This window comes from Phocoena phocoena, chromosome 5, assembly GCF_963924675.1.
Source record: "Phocoena phocoena chromosome 5, mPhoPho1.1, whole genome shotgun sequence".
NCBI classification, from domain to species: domain Eukaryota; kingdom Metazoa; phylum Chordata; class Mammalia; order Artiodactyla; family Phocoenidae; genus Phocoena; species Phocoena phocoena.
Window position 1 is genome coordinate 40,131,856 of NC_089223.1, and position 21,532 is coordinate 40,153,387.

The following is a 21,532-nucleotide window of genomic DNA, read 5'->3' on the forward strand; positions in this document are numbered from 1 at the left end:
TTAAAGCAGAGGGCAGAGGGGAGCTATGCTAACGGTTTAATAACATGATCTATGGTTGAACAGAATTTGGCAGGACAGAGCCTTCTCAGATCCCATTAAAGGGATAACAGAAGTCCAAGAGACCCACAGCAGGAAGGCCTTATTTGTAATTAATCATCTGAAATAGGCCTGCTAGGAGAAGACCCTATGGTATTAGGTAATCTATAGCTTTATACTTTTTTTCTTGGTCGTCTTAAACATATGCCAATTTACCTTAATTTTAAAAAATTAATTATTTATTTTTGGCTGTGTTGGATCTTTGTTGCTGTGCGTGGGCTTTCCTCAGTTGCGGCGAGCTGGGCTACTCTTCGTTGCAGTGGCAGGCTTCTCTTTGTGGTGGCTTCTTTTGTTGTGGAGCACGGGCTCTAGGCACGTGGGCTTCAGTAGTTGTGGCTCATGGGCTTAGTTGCTCTGTGGCATGTGGGATCTTCCCAGACCAGGGCTTGAACCCGTGTCTCCTGCATTGGCAGGCAGATTCTTAACCACTGCACCACCAGGGAAGTCCTAAATTTTTCTTTAAAAATGTTTGCTACCTCACATGATCTTTTTGGAACCAAGATGGTAGGTTTTCAATACCTTTTTCCTGCCTTTGGGATTGGGGCCTTCATAGCTTCTGCACCAGGGGAAAGCCCTTCTTTTACTAACTATGTAGCTGGGTCAGTATAATTCCAGCCACCCTAGTGGCAATGCTAAAATGTATAACAAATACAGATAGTTAATTTGTATTTGGAAATATTTGACTTCTGATTTGAAATTTTCTATTTTAATCTGCATGTATTAGAAACATATAGATAGAAATCTATGGGACTTCCCTGGCGGTCCAGTGGTTAAGACTTCGCCTTCCAGTGCAGCGGGTATGGGTTTGATCCCTGGTTGGAGAGCTAAGATCCCACATGCCTCATGGCCAAAAAACCAAAACGTAAAACAGAAGCAATATTGTAACAAATTCAATAAGGACTTTAAAAGTGGTCCACATTAAAAAAGTCTTAAAAAAAATAAACCTACTGCGTTTGGTCTGGGCACCAGCTCATTTATAAGGTTATCTGAGAAGCCAATAGGTGTCTCTACACATGGCTCTGCATCCGTGGCTAAGGTTGGTAATGCCTGAGTAACATCGTATGATGCGACATCATATGATGGAAGAGATAGCAAAAGTCTATTGTGTTAATTGCTTAATGGCCTGCACCTTTAAAACAGGTGTCCTAGAAGATATAGGTGAATTTTCTAATTACAGGACCCATTGGATGGTATGTTTCACTTAAGTAGAAAATGACAAAAACATTTGACATGAGAATATGGATTCACACTGTAAACCTGTCTGGGCAGGAAAAGGAAGCAATGTTACAGGTATAATGTTGAGTGCGACTACAGAAAGGAGGACTCCCTTATTAAAATAATAATATTTAATAAGCTAATCCTTTTTTCTCCTTCTTCTCCACCTTTCTTCCTCATCATCCCACTCCCACACTGGATGCTGGACACATTTATGTAAACAAAAATGGTATAATAGTCAGTGCCAATGTATAATGTGTCATTTAGATTGTCTTCATTCCAGGGGTCTTTCCACCCTTTCATACGGTAAGAGATAAGAGATTGGATAATGACTGGGAATTGGATAATTATCTGTGAGTTTTCTTATTTTGAGGAGGGAATAGGCTGGGTGGGTTTTATTTTTAAGAGTGGATTTTAACTCAGTAATATACAGCCCTTATTCTAGGAGATGTTACTGTTACAGAGGGCATATAATAGAATTTCAAGCTACTTAAATTCAAAGTGTTTTTGGAAAAATGTGGAAATAGAGGAAGAGTAAGGAATGAGCTGAATAAATACTCAAAAATGAAAACATTCTATGTTTCTTGAAAATGCCATAATCCTTGTAGAAGGTCTAGGCAATAATAGTGCTTTATATCTGTAAGAGTTTTATGGCTTACAAAGGGTTTTCACATGTGCTATTTCAGCTTGGTTTTGTGAGGTAGATGGTTGATGGTACTAGTTCCAGGATTGTAGATCTGTAGCCAGGGCTCATGCAGGTAAAGAGATCACTCCTGATCATTCAGTCTATAAGTGGGATAGTGAGGCTGGGAGCTCAGATCTATGACTCCTGATTTAGGACACTTTCTACAACATGATTAGCAGTATATGTCTAAAAGATAACTGTGACTAGGACAGTCACAGGGCCTTTATTACAGGCTCTATTACTGTGGCACTGTCACCAAATAGCTATGTGATATTGGGCAAAGCATTTTATTTCTTTGGGTGTCAGTTTCCTCATAGAAAAATGAGGGCGGAGGTTTGGGGAGGACTCCATAATCCCAAAGTCCCATGCTGTCCTCCACTGTGGCCCTAAGATCCCAGGAACAGGCTAGGACTCAGAGAGCTTTTCAGACCCCAATGTCTGTAACACCTTAATGATAGGCAGCAGGTTTGTGGAAGTGGGTGACACAGCAAATATCAAAAACACCTAAAATAGCTTGCTAGTGTTGTTACCGCCCCTCAGCCGTTATGTGCAGTATTAAACCTAGGGTTTCACTGCTCTGGTAATCCAAGTAGTTCAGGCTGAAGACTTAGAAACAGAGCCACGTTGAAGGAGAGAGGGTGTAAGTTTGCCAGATAGATAGAGATTTTTTTTTTAAACTAGGGAAGTGAATTTCTGTTTAATAGATAACTCTAAATATACATTAAGATCACCAGATCTATGCAGGTAATAACTGATTTAAACACTCAAAAATACTTTCTGCCACTCTCAAAAAGAGATTATAGGCTAGCTAATGGTTAAAAAGCTGAGTTCAAAAGTTGCAAAGCTTTAATAACTCCTTAGTGACTCAATTTTTTTCATAGCACATCTAGCCCAAAAGAAATACCTGAGAGTTTCGATTAAGCTGTTAGGTCCGAACAACCTAATAGTAACAGTTCTCATCATGTCCAACAGATGTTGATGCATTCCCATGCAAATTTAAAAGATCCTGCAGTGCCCCTGTGAGTAAGGTTGCCTGGTCAAATTTTAATTTCAAATAAACAGTAATTTCTTTGCTGTATTTCTCAAATAATGCACATGACATACACTAAAAATTATTCATTATTTATCTGAAGTTCAAATTTAGCTAGATGTCCTGTATTTTTATTTGCTAAACCGTACCAGTGAATTCACTCCCCAGAGTGCCTTGGTGCAGAGTTTGGAAACCACAGCCCTAGGCCAATTTTTTAATGTAAAATTCCATTTATTTTGAATTAATAAATTATATACATGAATTTTTCAAAAACTTAAAAAAAATGTAAACAAAGTTACCAAGTTATTTTGTGACTGAGTTTATAAGTGGAGATATTTAGATTATGAAGAGTGGGGTTTGTGTTGACTAATGAAAATCTGGCCTGTGCGTGTTGAGCCCTGAGCCATACACTGCAGTTTCCCCAGTTCACCTGAGGTCACTTGAACAAAACCCGAGTGCCAGACCAAAGCCTCTGGTACCTTCCATATGACTTGATTCAACAGCTGAAGCAAATAAAGTAATATATATATATATTTTTTAATTTGGCAGTCCAATTTTGTTGACGCATTCATAATTATAAGCACTCATTGGAATTCCTTCCATTTAACAACAGAAATAGCAATTCATTATGAGGAACAAATCTGGAGGCCTTCATCACTTTGGCACTCTGGTGCTGACCTAACCACGAAATGGCAACATTTTTCTTTTAGGAAGCTCAGTGGATATGCTGTATACTTTTGCCAGTTGCTCAGGACTGGACCTGATCTTTGGTCTAAATGCATTACTACGAACTGCAGATTTGCACTGGAACAGTTCCAATGCTCAGTTACTCCTGGACTACTGCTCTTCCAAGAGTTATAACATTTCTTGGGAACTAGGCAATGGTAAGTGCTCCCCTGCCCCTGCCCGGGGAACATTTCAATAATAAGAAGATTCCCCCACTTTGGCATTATTTGTTCCTATCTATGACCTTCTTTTTAATAATAGCAAACATGCTTTTTGCCTTGGAATATTTGTGTAAGTGCTCAGTGGTGTGAGTTTGGAATTACTTGTGGCAGAAAACTCCTTATGTATCCCAGAACCTATCGTTAACCCCAGTTTATGTTACATTTGAGCACTTCCACAGCTCCCTGGTTCCCCTGAGATCTTCAGGGTCACCTAGATCTCTTATGCTTGGCAGGTTGGACTCAAGCAGTTTGCTTTTACCTTTCCATTCCTTCCTCTGTTCTCAACTTGTCAATCTCAGCAACACCATCCCAACACTCATAATGGGTTCAAGCTAGAAGTTCTGGTACAGAGTCTTACCTGGGTCAAGCTCTTGATTGTCTCCTTTGTCATTCTTTTATTGTAAGGAACTTATAAACTGTAACTAAAGTGCTAGTGATTAGCCACATTCATTCAAACATATTTACAATGCTTTGTTCACACATCAGCCGATGGAACTGAAGATAAAATGGGAAATGAGGTATAGTAATATGATGAGCACATACTATATTCCAGGCACTGTTCTGAGCATTTAATAAGTATTAGCTTATTTTATCTTTATAATTGCCCCGAGGTGAACACAATTATGACATTCATTTCATAGATGACAAAAGAGGCACAAAAATTTTAGCTCAATAGCTGTGTGATGCTGGGCAATTATCAGTGAGAGGAATCTTACAGGAGTTAGGATTTGAACGCAGGCAGTCTGGCTCTAGTAGGAGGTCCCTGCTCTCTTGAGACTTCTGTTCTAGAGGTAGGGAGGCAGACCAACCAGAAAGCAAGCAAAGAAGTGATACATGTCTATAGTGGTATGTATTATAATAAAGTCTAGCAGCAGATTTTGGGATTGGGTTACTGAGGATAACTGGCAAGTTGAAGCACTGAAAACAGAATAAAAGGAAGGGTCAAGGCAACCATATCTTAGTTAGATGCTGAACAACTTTACTGCAGCAACTATGTGAATAATAGTTCATCTGAACCCATCCTTACCCATCTCTGTACATCTCACCTTCCCTACTTTTCTACCCTACCCATCCCCAGCTCCTGCTCTTCAGAGTAAGATAAAAGAGTGTCATCATGTGCCCCTCTTCCCCGGGCCCCATTTTGCAAAGGGAAGTTCTGGTTTCCGGGGTGAAGGAGAAGAGTAAGGTAATTTGGGAAGTAGATTGGACACTTTCCATGCCTCCCTCCCCTCCCTTCAGCTTTGCTACTTCCAGACTCACATGCACATATAATTTGCACTTATAATTCTCAGTAAGACTTTTTTTTAAAATAAATTTATTTATTTACTTTTGGCTGTGTTAGGTCTTCGTTGCTCTGCGCGGGCTTTCTCTAGTTGCAGCGAGCAGGGGCTACTCTTCTTTGCGGTGTGCGGGCTTCTCATTGTGGTGGCTTCATTTGTTGCATAGTATAGGCTCTAGGTGTGCAGGTTTCAGTAGTTGTGGCTCGTGGGCTCTAGAGCACAGGCTCAGTAGTTGTGGCGCACGGGCTTAGTTGCTCCGCGGCATGTGGGATCTTCCTGGACCAGGGCTTGAACCCGTGTCCCTGCATTGGCAGGTGTATTCTTAACCACTGCGCCACTAGGGAAGCCACTAGGAAGTCAGGAAGACTTTTAATTACATTGTAGAAATAGGTTTTTAAATGTCTTCTCCCACACAATCTTTTTTTTAAAGTAAATTAGGTTATTAAATACTGAATACAGACTATTTCCTAAATATCCACTAGTTTAATATCCCAATTATTAATTTCCAACTGTTTTATTACCCCCAATACTTCATTTATATAACTTATATTTTTATTTTCCTGGAATATCTTCTTTATAACTGGAGATTTTACTTTCCTTGACTTTGGATTCTAAGTTTTTGTAATATGAAAAATGCTCTGTTGCTTTTATATGCTGCTTTTATGTTTGCTTTTAAATAAAAAATTTTCTAGGCAAGCAATTATTTTGCGAATTGCTGTCTTTCAGAACCTAACAGTTTCCGGAAGAAGGCTGGTATTTTCATCGATGGATTGCAGTTAGGAGAAGATTTTATGGAGTTGCATAAACTTCTAGGAAAATCTGCTTTCAAAAATGCAAAACTCTATGGTCCTGATGTTGGCCAGCCTCGAGGAAAGACTGTTAAGATGCTGAAGAGGTAAGAGCTAGAGGAAGCAGAACCACTTTTCTTAAATATAATATTTTTCTTTGGTGGAGAATCCTCAATAAACCACCTGTTATTAAACAATTTGTTGCCTGACTAGAAGGTTTACCAAAAGAGGAAACATTGACTGGCTCAGAATACCAAAGATTTGGGGGCAAATGGCACCTGTGATAAAATTTGTATCAGAATTAGGAAGTTTGTGTTGCTTTATCCTAAAGTAGTAACCAGCCTATTTCTAGGGAAGACAACTCTTGTGCATTTATTGTTCATATAAGGATTAAGTGATAACATAATAGATTTTTTTTTCTAGTTTCTTGAAGGCTGGGGGAGAAGTGATTGATTCAGTTACATGGCATCAGTAAGTATGTCTCCTACTGTTTATACTGAGAAAGTAAAGCTAGCTTTACTTATTACCTAGTTTTCAAAAAATTGTTTTCATTTAATTGCTAATTGACTTTATAGTTCCCGATAAGAAACAGTCTCAAGCAGCATTGTACTAGGATCTTAACATTAATAAAACAGAAATTTAAACTTGTTTTAAGTAACGTGGTAGTTTCTACAAGATCAAGGCACACTATCGTTTAAGTCATGGAATAGATGTAGCTAATAGTAGTTAAAACTAATATGCTTGCCAAAGAATGGGTAACCCACAAATACCTGCATTTGTGACTATGTTTTCTCAAGACAGAATAAATGGTCCCCTTCCATCTTGTTCTCTCCTTAGTAGAACTTCTGCTTTTTTTTTTTTTTTTTTTTTTTTTAATAGCACAGGGGTGGGAAGAAGTAGAAAGGAGGGCAAGGGCGGCCAATTAACTTAAAAGCAGAAAGTAAAGTTTGTTACTTTTTCCTGAATATTTTCTGAATAATTTAGCTACTACTTGAATGGGCGAATTGCTACCAAAGAAGATTTTCTAAACCCTGATGTACTGGACACTTTTATTTCATCTGTGCAAAAAATTTTCCAGGTAATAGTCTTCTTATTCTTTTTAATGTAAAACCAAAGTCCTTATTTTGTAGTCTAGCTAGTCCTAAATTCTACAGGTATATAAATTTACATGTTTTTCCAATTTTAGAGAGCAGGCACTAGGTCTTACTCACCTTCAGTTCCCCTTAGTGTCGGGTCTTACCCATGTATGTTGATTGGAAATTAAAAATACTTCCAATGGCCTTTTGGTAGAGTGAACTCTCAGAGTCCATAAGAAAAGAATGGGATTATTTACATTTCTTCCACACCTAGTATTCCAATAAAAGGTAATTGCCCAAGACCTAAATGACCGCGAAAATATTTTTTAACTATACTGAACGGATGGATCTGGGAATGCAAGGTTTTGAATATTGAATAATCTTCAGCACCATATTTGGTCAGCTTGTTTGCAATTACTGTGGAGACTTTCCTGTTCCATACATAGGCTGTTGAGGAGACCAGACCCCACAAGAAGGTTTGGTTAGGAGAGACCAGCTCTGCGTATGGGGGTGGAGCACCCTTGCTGTCCAACACCTTTGCTGCTGGCTTTATGTGAGTGAATTTGCACTTGTCTCAGGGACCAGATAGCATTCTCCTGTTCTTCTGTTCAGTTGAAATAACTCGTCAGACAAAAATCTGGTCAAAGACAGTTTCTGTGGCTGAGCTCCAAAGTTTGTGCCAGATTTTGCAAGAAAATGATTTACTAAAGTTGGTTGGACATCTTTAACATGTGCCCAAATTAATCACTGTATGAATGAACTGCTTTAGAAGTTTTGTTCCTTAATTATGGCCCATAAATATGTCAAGCATTCCTTTCTCTAAAGAAATACATTGTAAAAGAGTGCATCAAGAGCCTTGACTCTGAGAAGGGTTCTGAGTACATGTAGCTCTATTCATAGATTCCCAAGAAGTTTCGAGCCTGAAAGTATGAGGTCGCACCCGAGGGGCTACCAATGAATTTAAAGATTTACTAAATCACCCCCTTATCCAAGCACCACAAACTTGATTGCTTTAAAACCAACTGGTTTACTTACATTTCATAACTCAGTTAACACTCTTAGTCTATAGTTCTACATGCTCATATTGAGCTTTATTCTCTTCCTCTCCTACCCTCATTCTTATAAGCCCCAACTAGAGCACACATCCCTTATGCTTGTGGAGGCATGAGGAGGAGAGGAAAGAAAGGAGATGTGTGTTTTGCCACTGACTGAACACAGGGGGAGGAAGTGTCCATAAAAGCTTAGGGGTGATTCACTTATTTCGCATTTTAGTGCTGCTGGCCACCAGCAATCCTTTCTTCAGACCTCACATGGAAATGCGGGTGGGGAGGCGGCGGGTGGAAGTGGGAAGGGCGGGTTTGGATCCCACAGGACGGAGTATAAGTCTATAAGTGTGGGCATTTGTCAACTCTGCTTTGTAGATGTTGTCCTACCCTGATAGGGACTCCTATAGCATATTAATAGTCTTCTAGGATTTGTTATCATGCAGAAGTGTGAGAACATGTGAAGTGAAGGATAGTCTCTACTTCATCTGAATGCCTTATTGATAATACTACTTTTCTGGCTTCCTGTAAATTCCTCCCACACGGAGGAATAAATCAGGATAGTGTATAGTTAAAACTGAGTTATTTTGTTTTCCAAATCTGAAGAAAGCTTGGCCTCACTCTGTTCCAGGTGGCTGGATAAATTGGGCCTGTCGGCCAGAATGGGCATAGAAGTGGTGATGAGGCAAGTGTTCTTCGGAGCTGGAAACTACCATTTAGTGGATGAAAATTTTGAACCTTTGCCTGTAAGTGACCATTATTTTCCTATTATCGTGAGTAGGTTAGAGTATACTAAGGTCCCCCTGTATTAAACTTTTATAAATAGTCAATTCTCTCAATAAATTCAATGCTCTCAATAAGTAGCCAAACCATGGACAGATGAATTAGAAGAAACCTTAGAGATCACTCATTCTAACTTTTTTGTGTCTCAAGAAATTGAGACCCAGAAATAATGTTTTTAATGTGGGTTATTTGGGGCATGTTGTGGGATTTTTTAAAAAGGAGTAATTTGAAATTTTTTGACTTCAATTTTACAAGATAAACTTGAATCGAATGTTTTGCCAAGTAAATCAAAGTTAAAATTGCCTGTAGTATCGAAAGTTTCAAAAATTTTTGTCATGAAATCATAATTTATTTAACTTAAAATAAGCTAGTACCATGTATTTGTTCAAAAATATCACCATACGATTGGCTATTTTGTTAATAATCTTCAAGATATTTATGAGTAAAGTCTCATTCCCACCCTACCTCCAACTACATCTGGTACTAAATCAGGAAATATAGCCTTTCTATCTAAAAAGCCACCTGGAAGATATATATATCTAAAAGTTGGGATAGCATAGGTATAGCCTGAGAAGTATGACCTTGATTTTTATAGTCTAAAATAGCATTTGAGAATATCTATTTTCTAAGAATAATTCCTAAGGGAATTGCTTGAACATTGTAGGAAAGCTAAGAAAGTCTGCAAAAAGCACATGCCAAAATATAAGCTAGGCTTTTGTGGTTTGTAGATAGATTTACCCCCAAAGTTGCTTTTAGTCTATAGTGGTCCAAATTCAAGGAGCACACTGTTCATAACCTAAAAAATTTTTTTAGCAAAATGTCTTTGCACAAAATGGAATCTATCTTCCCCAAGTATATTATGAGTCATTTATAAAATGAGTTAAACCAAATGTGATCATTTCATTAGACAAATATCCAAAATCTACTACTGGCCCCTTCTTAAATGGACATTGAACAAGGAAGAGAAATAAATAGACACAATTTACTTTGAGTCCAATGCCTAGAAATTAGCCAGCTTATCCTGTCACTCTTTCTAAGTAGTACCAGCTATTTATGATGTTATCTAAAGCTTCTCAGCCGAACATAAACTTTTGGCTTAAGAATTCTTTGTATATGTGCTAAATATACTTCCTCCTCAAGGTTCACAAGTCATCTAGAAAAACTTGCAAGAGTAAATGGTACCTTTGACATCTGCAGAATCCCAGGGAATTCGCAAAACAGTCCTGGAATGTGGCAAGGAAGGTATCTTAGATCCATTTTTCAAATGAGGAAGTTCAAATTGAGATGAGCTTGTGTGATTTGCTGGAGGTCACACAGCTGTCTCATTGTTACTCTAAAGAATCCTGTACAAATCCTGGCTCTGAGCCTGCTTCCTTTCTACCCCAAGTCATGGAACCATGCTACGTCTCCTTTGAAAACATTTAATTGATTCTCTTCTTGTCTTCTGTAAGAATTTTGAAGTTAAGCAGAGAAACAAAAGCTGTTTGCCTGTTGAGTCTACCTTACCCAAGCTCAAGAAGGAAGGGTTGGGGTATATATATATATTGAGTGGATTTTAAAAAAAAACAAAACTTTTTATTATGAAAATTTTCAAAGTAGAGAGAAAAGTATATGAAGCCCTAATGTTGTTTAATCCATAATTGTACCCACTCTTTACCTCCCATCTACTGGATTACTTCTAAGCAAATCTCAGGTATACCACTTTATCCATAAGTATTTCAGTATGTATCTCCTTTGTAAAAACATAACAAAATATAATTATCATACTTTAAAATATGAACAATAATTTCTCAGTATCATTAAATATTTAGTCAGTGTTTCACATTTTCCTTATTGTCACAAATGGGTTTTTTTGTTTCTTATTAGTCATCCATTTTATACACATCAGTGTATACCTGTCAATCCCAATCTCCCAATTCATCACACCACCACCCCACCCCCCAGTCACAAAAGTTTTTAATTGTTGGTTTATTCACATCAGAATCCAAACAAGGTCCATATATTGTATTTATTATATCTCTTAAGTCTGTTAATCTTTAAGTTCTCTCTCCCTCTCTTTTTTTTGTCCCTTGGAATTTATTAAGAAACCAGGTAATGTTATATAGTGTTTCCCACATTCTGGATTTTGCTAAATTTATTTCTGTGGTATCATTTAGCATGTTCCTCTGTCCCCTGTATTTCCTGTAAACTGGTAGCTAGACCCAGAGGCTTGATTTTTGTGGGGTTTTTTGTTTTGCAAGAATTCTTCATAGGTGATAGTGTGTGCTTCCATCAAGAGACACATAATGTCTGATTGTCTCTTTTCTTGACCTTGATAGCTAGTGATGGTCACTGCCTAATGCACTGCCTTATTGGGCAGGGGTTGGGGGTTTATAAGGTTTTAGAGGAAATTGTTTTAGTCTCTTAAACAGAAGTTTTATTTTTAAAACTTGGCTTTGTATGTGTGTGTGTGTGTGTGTGTGTGTGTGTGTGTGTGAGTGTGTGTGTCTATATCTAAAAGTTTTGCTTTGAGCTTTGAATTCTTGGATGATTGACAACAAAGAATATTTAGACTGTCTCTGAGCAATGAGTTACATCCTTGAGATTTATCTCCTAGCACTCTGAATTGTGGAAGTGTAGTCCTCCAGTGATAAAAAGCAGCAAACAAGATATTGCCCTCAGATTCGTGGTGGTAATGCAGACCAAAAGATGAATCCTTTTAAAATAGCTCTAGGATAACAGTCACACTCTTTGTAGGATAACTATTTGCTTGACACTGTTTTTGTTAAAGAGTAAGTAGAGATTTATTTTTGTCCCTCCCCTCCCCAATCACTACAACTAGGATTATTGGCTCTCTCTTCTGTTCAAGAAACTGGTGGGCACCAATGTGTTAATGGCAAGTGTGAAAGGTCCAGACAGAAACAAACTTCGAGTATATCTTCATTGCACAAACATCAACCAGTAAGTGTGTAAGATGCCCTTTACCAATCAACAAGTTTTAATTAGTAAGCACACAACTTCCTACTCTAACACCCTGTTGTCTTCTATCTATACAGTGGGTCTAAGGTGTGTCATTGTTCTTCATTTCTTTTCATCCTCATAGTGATATGGTGCCAGAGTCTAGCTAAAAAAAAAAAAAAAAAAAGGTTAAACATAGGCATTTGCAGTCCAGCAAAGATTTGTACAATGATTTAATTATCACAATCCATAATGAAAATATATCCTGAATTTAAATAAATAATGATACAAATGAAGCACATAAAACCAATTTTGTATGAATGATTAATCAATTGAATGGCTATGAGTGAATAAAATATGAATATGAACTCATATGAATGAATAATTACATGAGTATACTTATCCCTTTGCATCATATCTGATTAATAAAGAAAAGAATTAAAATGACACCAATAACACTCATGTTTTCAAAAGTTTCAACCCAGTTTCTGGAGTTGAGAGGCCATAGAGACTTTTGTAGTCCAGTACTCTGGCCTTAGGTAGGAAAAATGTTCCTATGTCTGAGATTTTTCTCTTTTTAGTTTCAGTCTGTCTTTCCCAATAGAATAATATTAAAATGCTAATTCTAGCTACAAAATCTACACACTGTTTCCAGTTTCAGTGAGTGGAAACTCTGTTTCTGGGTAGTGAGCCCCATTAGGAATAAGTGGGGGAATGGTTTAGGTGGAAAGATTATGAAAAGTGTCAGTAGATTTAATTTTCTTATTTGTTTCAGTCTTTTCATAAAGTTAGGAAAAGCCTGGGTTTATATTAGGAATTCATATGAACCCTGAAAATTTCCATTTTACCATTTAACTTCCCTATGTTTGAACGCATATGGGCTGACTGGCTTCCTCACAACGCAGCCTAGCAAAGCAGCAAAGATCTCAAAGTGCTAAAGCCCAGAAAATGGCAGTGTGAACAGCAATATTTTTATCATGTTTTCAAAATAGGACCACATCAGTAGCCTAATATTATCATAAATGGAAGGATACAAAGAGGGCCCATCATCACTATAGATACTAATACTTAGTATTATCCATGACTATATTTTTAATCAACTATTCAATTGCTTAAATTAGATAAATATTTTTATTGAGTTAATCCATTTGCTTTTAGCCCAAGGTATAAAGAAGGAGATTTAACTCTGTATGCCTTAAACCTCCATAATGTCACCAAGCGCTTGCAGTTACCACATCACTTATTTGACAAGCAAGTGGACAAATACCTCATAAAACCTTCAGGACCCAATGGCTTATTTTCCAAGTGAGTAATTTTCTTGGTTCATTTCAAACTTTCACCAAAAGTGAATTTTATTGGTGTTTGTCAGAATACCATGTGTTGAAAGGGAGCAAAAAAAAAAAAAAACTCAACTATTTCAAGTTCTAACAATTCTTAATATTCAGGAAGTTACATATGAATACATGCTAATACAAGTGTGATTCATTCAGAGAGTCCAAAGTGGAAGAATGGGACCACAAATTAGCAGTTATCTCAGGGAAATGTTTTCATTTCAGAGCAACTTGATATATCAAGATCCACTCAATGCATTTAGATTATTTGCTCCAAAAAGACATAATTCTTGGTAACACAGTCACTAAAACAAAAATACCTATATGTAATTGCTATATAAAGGCATAGGAGTTGTTGTAAAATATTATATGGTGCGAGCTGGGTGTGAGTCTCTTATGGTATCAGAGTAGTTTTTTTATTGGTTAGAGTAAGAAAAAAGTGGTCAGAAATGTGCCTTTTAGGTGAATTATTTAAAGTTGGTTCTAATACATTTTAGTTATAAAAGCCTGTCATTGAATATGTCTTACAAAAGCCTGTAATCCAACAGAATACCCAAGAATGACCGTAAGCCTTTAAGAGTTAGGCACACAAACATTGTAAGATTTCTGTCTAATATGTATTGGAAGGAGACTTCCCCCATGGTCCAGTGGTTAAAACTCCATGCTCCCAAATCAGGGGGTACAGGTTCAATCCCTAGTCAGGGAACTAAAAATCCCACAAGCTGTGCGGTGCAGCCAAAAAAATTAATTAATTAAAATAAAAATTCATTGTGTGTTGGAAGGGGCTCTTTCCATCATGGCTATTCTCACATTAAAGCATAAAAAATTGAGATTACAAAATTCTTACTACCTCCTCGCATCTTTGCAAATGCTCTATGAGTGATGTTTTCAGTGACAGCCTCAGAACCTGAAAAAGTACCATAAACATGCTTTCTCCAAAGTCCTATCCCCCATAGACAAGCATTATTAACACTGGGTACCATTACTTTATTTTTACCCTATCCTTTATTTTACTATAACTGTAATCATACAACCTCTAATAGGAAAAAGTGAAGGGGAACCCACAAGTTTCCCAAAGTATCTTTCCATATATAGCCTTTGTAGACTTCTAAATGGGCTGCATGTTTTATAAAATGCCATGGTTTTCTTATTTTCCTACTGTTTAAACCTTTTTTTCCCCCTATTGTAAATAATGTATATTTGGATAACAGATACTTTTCTCTATTTGGGTTTTGACCCTTTTTGAAGTGGCTATTTTTGCATATTTCTGTCTGAGGCTGATAAGAGAAAAGCTTTTCTGAAGTCGTTGAATAATAGTTGCAGAATTAGAAGTGTTTTAAGAGGTCATTTTAGATGGGTATCTAAGGCCATTCAGCTCTGTTTGATTCCTCCTCTGTTGGATCTCGCAGCCTCTGCTGGCGACTGCTCTCTGTGGCAAGGATAAAGTGAGCCTCTAAGCCTTTCATCTGCTGCTCTTAGTTCTATTCTCTAGAACGGAGGATGGAAACTATACCTCATGCCTGTGGACAAGTGGGTTTAGAGGATTTTTTTTTTTTCTCTTTTTCTGCTGGGGAGGTTGGCATACGTTCTGTGTTAATTTTTATTTTTAATTAGTTGTCAATGTTGTAAAAATTGACAACTACTAAAGTATCTGGATTTCTAGCTTTTCTTTGAAAATAGGTGCTCTGGCAGCTCTGGGATGTTTTCCCAATTCAATGGAGTTGAACTGGGGTTGTTTACTTTAGACAGGTCATTCATCTTTCTGTGCTCCTTAGTCCCTACGTGACCCTGCTGTGTCTTAAGCCTGTCCTACTGCACTGGCACACGTAACTTCCTTGGCCCTTGAGGACATTTGAGTTTGCTACTGCTAATCTGGAACAATGCTGAATACCTCCTTTTCTCCAGAATAACTCTCAAATATTTGAAGGACAATTGGACTGTCTTCTCTCCAGGCTAAATATGCCCAATTTCTTCAATGATTCTTCTCTTTGCTATATTTACCAGACCCTGTTGCATTCTTATCACACATTTCATGCTTTATACTTGGAAAATTGGTGAAATTGTGCATAATGTTTTATTACCCTAAGTTCTCTTTGATGAGTATATATTACTTATATTTTTCCCTCTTTAAAATGTTGCAAAAACATCGCAGATAAGTTTGATGAGTGCACAGTCTGCACACTTGTTCACGCTAATGACCTTAGAGGGTTAAATAATAATCACCTTTAAAAAATTATTTTTTACTTGAGTAACTTGCATAGTTCCCATAGAAGGTCCTGCATAGTAAGTTTTTAATAAATATTTGAAGTGAATATATGTTAACATAAAAACAGTATTTTATAGTTATCTCAGATAAATTTTGCCCAGCATCGCCAATTTTGCCAAATCTGTTGCTTGCTAATTCCTTCTAGCTCTATTTATCTGAAACGTGACAAGCATGTCTTCTATTTCTTGTCATCATGTTACTGACTTAAAAATATAAAACAAGATACTACCCTCAAAAAAAGCCCTACCTTCATTGCCCAGCCTGAGGAAATATTCTGCGTGCTTACACTCAGTATACTGATAGCATCCTTTAGCTATATTTATAGGTGATTAAACAGTATAGCCAGATGGATTATCTTGCCCATGTTTCATCATCTTAACCCAGAGCAGTATTAATTTACAATGATCAGACTTACCTTTAAACTCTGTGGCCTCTCCTAAAGCATTTCTGAGACTTTTTTGTGTACCCTTGTAATGGTCTTCAATTTCATGCAGGAGAGGTGTTACTACCACCATTTAGAGATGTTTTCAAGGGCTGTTTTTGTCTGTGGTTTCCTGATGGTGGTCATGGCATTTCCTCCCACACCCCATCCAGGAACTGCTGTGATATAGGTGCTAAGATAAAGCTTGGGTGCATGTGGGCTGAGTGTAACAGCTATGCAGGCTTATTAGCCTCCAGCACAGCCATGGTTATCTTATCACATCTTTCGGCACGGAGCCCAGAGCTGGGCATTTAACCAAGGTTAAATGGAAACCAGTTTTTCTGCTGACTGATACTTAGGATAGAGTGTGAGATCTTTAAAAATGAAAACTTTAGGGGCTTCCCTGGTGGCGCAGTCGTTGAGAGTCCGCCTGCCGATGCAGGGGACATGGGTTCGTGCCCCGGTCCAGGAAGATCCCACATGCTGCGGAGCGGCTGGGCCCGTGAGCCATGGCCGCAGAGCTTGCGCGTCCGGAGCCTGTGCTCCGCAACAGGAGAGGCCACAACAGTGAGAGGCCCGCGTACTGCAAAAAAAAAAAAAAAAAACGAAAACTTTATAATAATGTTAAATTGGAAACAATCAAATGTCTAACATTAGACAATTAAGTAAATAAACTAATATGCTCATACAACTGAATCTTGTGCAGCCATTAAAATGATGTAGTGGATGAATGTTTAATGGTGTGAACAAATGTTAGGATGTGTTACAGGAAAAAGAATCAACTTTTAAGAGACTATATACTGTATGCTCATTTTTGTCTAAATGAAAACATGTATGTACATACATACATAGAAAAGAGATGAATAAATATACATCAAAATCTTAAAAATGGTTATGATGAGTTAACAGGTTGCTTTTGTTATATTTATCTGAATAATGATGATAGATAATACTTTTACAGTGCTTACTATATACAAGGTACCGTTACATGTATTATATACATGACATAGATAAACTCTGACAGTAATCTAAATTTTCAACAATAAAAAACTTTTTTCATATATAAAAATTTCATAATGTAAAAAGCATTTAAGAAAAAGATAATAGAGATAAAAGCATCATTTGGAATTATGGAAGTAACTATCAGCAGAACTAAAAGCAGATTAAAGCTTTTCTTCATAAGCTCTTGTTTATATGAGATTTATTGCTGTAAGCATGTATTAATTTGACTTAAATAATAATAAATATGCATAAGAAATAATACTTGTCTTTAATTTTTTTTCCATTTTTTGACTCAGTTTTGATTTTAAATTCCAACAGTGAGATGCAAAGAAAACATAATTTTTTTGGAATCTGTGTTTGCTTCACCACAGCAATATACATTCTACCAAAATAGCTTAACAATTTAAGAAAATGAATGCATACCTCCTGGGAAAAGGGGAGTAAGAGGGTTTATGGACATAGTTACAAATGGGAAATTGACTGTCATTTTGTATGTTAAATTCATGAAATTCACACTCCATTCCATATATTTGCTTTATATAAAAATGTTTTCAGTTTCTTACCATCCAAAAAAATGCTGCAGATCCAGAAGTATGTCATCTTCGTTCTTTTTATAACTCCATCATCTTGTCTAGTATGGGTTACATGTGTTCCATTTTCTGTAAAGGGCCAGATAGTAAATATTTGGGGCTTTGCAGGCCATATGGTTTCTGTCACAACTGCTCAACTCTACCAGTGCAGCTTAAAGACCATCTAGGTCAGATGTTTAACTGACATAGTGTTCAAATACAAATTATATAGCATAAACTGCCACAGAAAAATTTTTTGGTCTTAAAAAGATCTCATGACTTTTATAGAGTAGATGGAAGACACACAACTTGGCTAACTTGGACGTATCTTTCCCCTTTGCAGATCTGTCCAGCTCAATGGTCAAACTCTGAAGATGGTGGATGACCAAACCCTGCCAGCTTTGACAGAAAAACCTCTCCGCCCAGGAAGTTCACTGGGCCTGCCAGCTCTCTCATATGGATTTTTTGTGATAAGAAATGCCAAAGTTGCTGCTTGCATCTGAAAATGAAAGACATATACTGGCCCAGAGACTGAATTTTTCAAGTGCATTGATAAGAGGAAAGCAAAACTCAGGCTGTAGGAAGGCAAGCAGATGAACTGGTGACTGCTTTAGGGCCACTAGGACACTCTCAGCGCTAGATTAGCACAGTATTTTGTTCTAAGTAGACCACTGTTAATAGTAATACCTAGTTCCAAACACTATGTTTGTATTCTGCATGTACTATTTTTATTTAAGATTATTAAAAATGTATATAAATACTCCCAATACAGCCAGGGGGCAAGTAAGTGAAGGATATATTATTAGTTTTAAGAAAGTGTTTAGTTGTTTTTATTTAAAAAAAAAACAGTTATTAGAAGATTGTCAGATTCTTTCCTCCATATGCTTTCCTCCCATAGGGCTGCTGTCAGAAAAAGTTTACTACCACAACCGTCAAATCATCTATAAAAGAGAGACAATCTCTTTGCAGCTTAACAGAGAGCTAAATTCAGCTGCTGCTTCACTTCCCTCTGTTCTGTTTGTCTCTGTCAGCAATACTGTGTGAGAGGACAGATGGTTAGACGTGATAGCCCAAAAAAACGATTAATGGCAATTTGGAGGGAAGGGATTATGTAAACTTCAAATGAAATAAAAACTGACTGTAAGTGAAATTGATTTACCAAGAGGAGAAAATTTAATTCAATACATTGTAAGCATCTGTTAATGTTTTCCTTTAATCTACCTTAAATTCTTGTTTTAGTTGGCTGCAAGTAACAGAAAACCCTGATTCCAATGGCTTAAACCACCACACATTTATAATCCCACATAACAAGAAGTTCAAGTAGGGTGAGCTCCACTGCTCAGTATGTCATCAAGGAATCAGTTTCATTCCATCTCTCTGCTCTGTCACCTTTAGTATTGGCTTCATTCTCAAGCTGGTTTCACTATGGCTGTAGCTATTCCATGGGCCCATTCAGACCTGGCAGCAGCCAGAGAAAGAAGATGAGCAATTTTTTCTGTCTCCTTCATAGACTTTTAAGGACCCTTTCTCAGAGGTTCTCTCAGCAAAACTCTCCTCATGCCTCCTCGTGTCATGGTCGCATGGCCATTCTCCCCAGTCACTGCCACCATCAATGAGATTCCTCCAATTGTCTCCTAATAATCTTTTAGAATGGAGAGGGTGTTGGGAAGTCTATAACACTGACCACTACTGTTCTGTGCTTTTATCAGTAACAGAATGTATTATTTTCTCCTGTGTCTTAATTCTTAGAAATATAATTCTCCTTATGTTTATGCCTGCTATGAATATTGTCATCAATTAAGTACATTTATAAGGAACTAAAGCTGAAACTTAAAGTTTGGATGCTTTAATATCCTTAAATTTTATATGTAATTTTTATATTTTCACATTTGAAATAAAGTAACTTTTATAACCTCAATATTGCATGATTATTCTTTCTGTTTTTTAATTTATTTACTTATTTTTGGCTGTGTTGGGTCTTCGTTGCTGCGCGTTGGCTTTCTCTAGTTGTGGCGAGCAGGGGCCACTCTTCGTTGCGGCACGCGGGCCTCTCACTGCGGTGGCTTCTGTTGTTGTGGAGCAAGGGCTCTAGGTGCGCAGGCTTCAGTAGTTGTGGCTCGCGGGCTCTAGAGCGCAGGCTCAGTTGTAGCACGGGCTTAGCTGCTCCGCAGCATGTGGGGTCTTCCCGGACCAGGGATCGAGACCGTGTCCCCTGCATTGGTAGGCAGATTCTTAACCACTGCACCACCAGGGAAGTCCTTGATTATTCTTTCAATAAAGCTTAAGCCTACAGATCCCTTGTTTCCTTCACCACTTTGTTTATACCTCCTACCTTTATTTGTCCTTTCAGCCTCCCCCATGCCAACTTGACCCTGAAGAAAAGAGATCATCAGACACAGACACGATTTCCTCCCTCATCATGTAGATTCAATCATGATCAGTGTTCGGTCCTATCTATTTTTCTTTTCCCTAACCCCTCCTTCACTTAATAAATTCAAGGCCCATTTTTTCACTCGTATTATTGTAATAATTTTCTAATTGTTCTTCCTGACTTTGCTTAAAATTCTTAAACTTTGCTTAAAGTTTGCTTAAAAATTAAAATGGCTCTCCATTTCCTATAGCATATAAGGTCCTCCATAACCTGGCACCTGCTGTTTTCTTCAGCCTCAATTCTTGCTACTTTCCCCATGAATTCTGCTCTCCACCCACACATCGGTTGAGCAGTCCAGACACACAGCCTCTTTTACCTTTTGCTCCTGTAACTTCGGTACTGCTCTTTCTGCTCTCCACCTGGACTCTTCTACCTCTCCTCTCTATGTGGCAAACTTTTATGTTTATTAAGACCCAGCTCAAACAGCAGTTTCAATGCCTCCCCTATCATTCAAGTAGCTTTAGTCATATTCTTTGCTCCTATAGCAGTTTGGACATTTACTGTGGCGCTTATGATACATCTAAATTGTGTCCATATATCTTTCTAACTTGACTCTAAGCTTACAAGAAAGAAGTTCAATATCTTAATCATCTTTGTATTCCCTATGCTTAGCACATTGGCACACAGTAGCCATTCAGATGTTTCCTTAATGACAGAGAAGAACGTTCAAATTTGAAACTAGCTTAGGTAGTTTGATTTTGAGTATACAGAAAAACTGAGTGATGTTTCAAACCTCAAAAAGTATTGCCTGATAACTTCAAAATTTTTTTTTAAATTATCACTAGAAAGTTTTTACTGTGGTGGGTGGTTATATGAAGAACAGGGGCATAGTTATGTGAAGAAAGGAATGCTCTCAGTTGTATATTAATGAATATTAAATTCATTATTAATAAATAGGGTTTTTTTAACTTTTTTAGAGGAAGCTTCTTGCCTGTCACATTAGTGAGACTTTTTGAGCCCATATGATTTCATTAATTTATTTAATCAATCAAATATATTTATTTTCTGCAACTTATTATATTGGCTCAAAATTACATCTGTCTTTTAGTTTGGCCCTTGTGATTCACCTCATCTACACGATAATGGGAATTACCAACTCCTGCTGTGAAACTTGTATGTTCAGGGCTTGTCAGTTCTGTAATTGCACCCATTTTCTTTTTTAAAACTTCTGGTATGTCTCATCAACCTATTGAAACACCTCATGGTTGATAAGTCTTTTAATTATCCTTCTAACCAGAATTTCGATGACCAACCAAACTAACATAAATACCAATCTATTTTATCTGATAATGCAATACAAAATCAAAGCAGTAGTATTCAAAATTAAATGGTAGTAGAATAAATAATTAGTTTCAACTGTAGAAGAAAATATTACCAATGATGTGCAGACCAACTTACGTACTGTGTGCCTTAGAAAAATATAGTGTGAACATTCCCATACTCACTCCATCCCTGGTTCAGAGATTTGTGGTTTTTTTCAAGGATAAGGTACTCCTGTCTTCTCCTTTTCCAATTTTATACCATTCTCAATTCTACAGACTTATGGGTTAGAAAGCCCTAGAGCAAGTTAGATACTCAAATATTTAACAGTATTTTTAAAAAATCTTCCCTATCATTGTCATTAAATGCTGT

The 21,532-nt window shown here is 37.3% G+C and overlaps 1 protein-coding gene across 3 annotated transcripts in view; it reads left to right on the plus strand.

Moving 5' to 3' along the window:
* The window catches only part of HPSE (heparanase), a 32,248-nt gene extending 14,276 nt beyond the window's left edge, over positions 1–17,972 (plus strand). Inside the window, exons 4-12 of one of the 3 annotated variants that reach the window (XM_065877160.1) lie at positions 3,737–3,910; positions 5,980–6,148; positions 6,465–6,512; positions 7,026–7,119; positions 7,564–7,670; positions 8,792–8,906; positions 11,765–11,883; positions 13,039–13,185; positions 17,813–17,972. In XM_065877160.1, coding sequence (XP_065733232.1) covers positions 3,737–3,910; positions 5,980–6,148; positions 6,465–6,512; positions 7,026–7,119; positions 7,564–7,670; positions 8,792–8,906; positions 11,765–11,883; positions 13,039–13,185; positions 17,813–17,972 — 1,133 coding nt within the window. The remainder of the gene's footprint in view (positions 1–3,736; positions 3,911–5,979; positions 6,149–6,464; positions 6,513–7,025; positions 7,120–7,563; positions 7,671–8,791; positions 8,907–11,764; positions 11,884–13,038; positions 13,186–17,812) is intronic. The other 2 variants (XM_065877161.1, XM_065877162.1) reach the window with 2 other exon arrangements.
* The last annotated feature ends 3,560 nt before the right edge of the window (positions 17,973–21,532 follow it).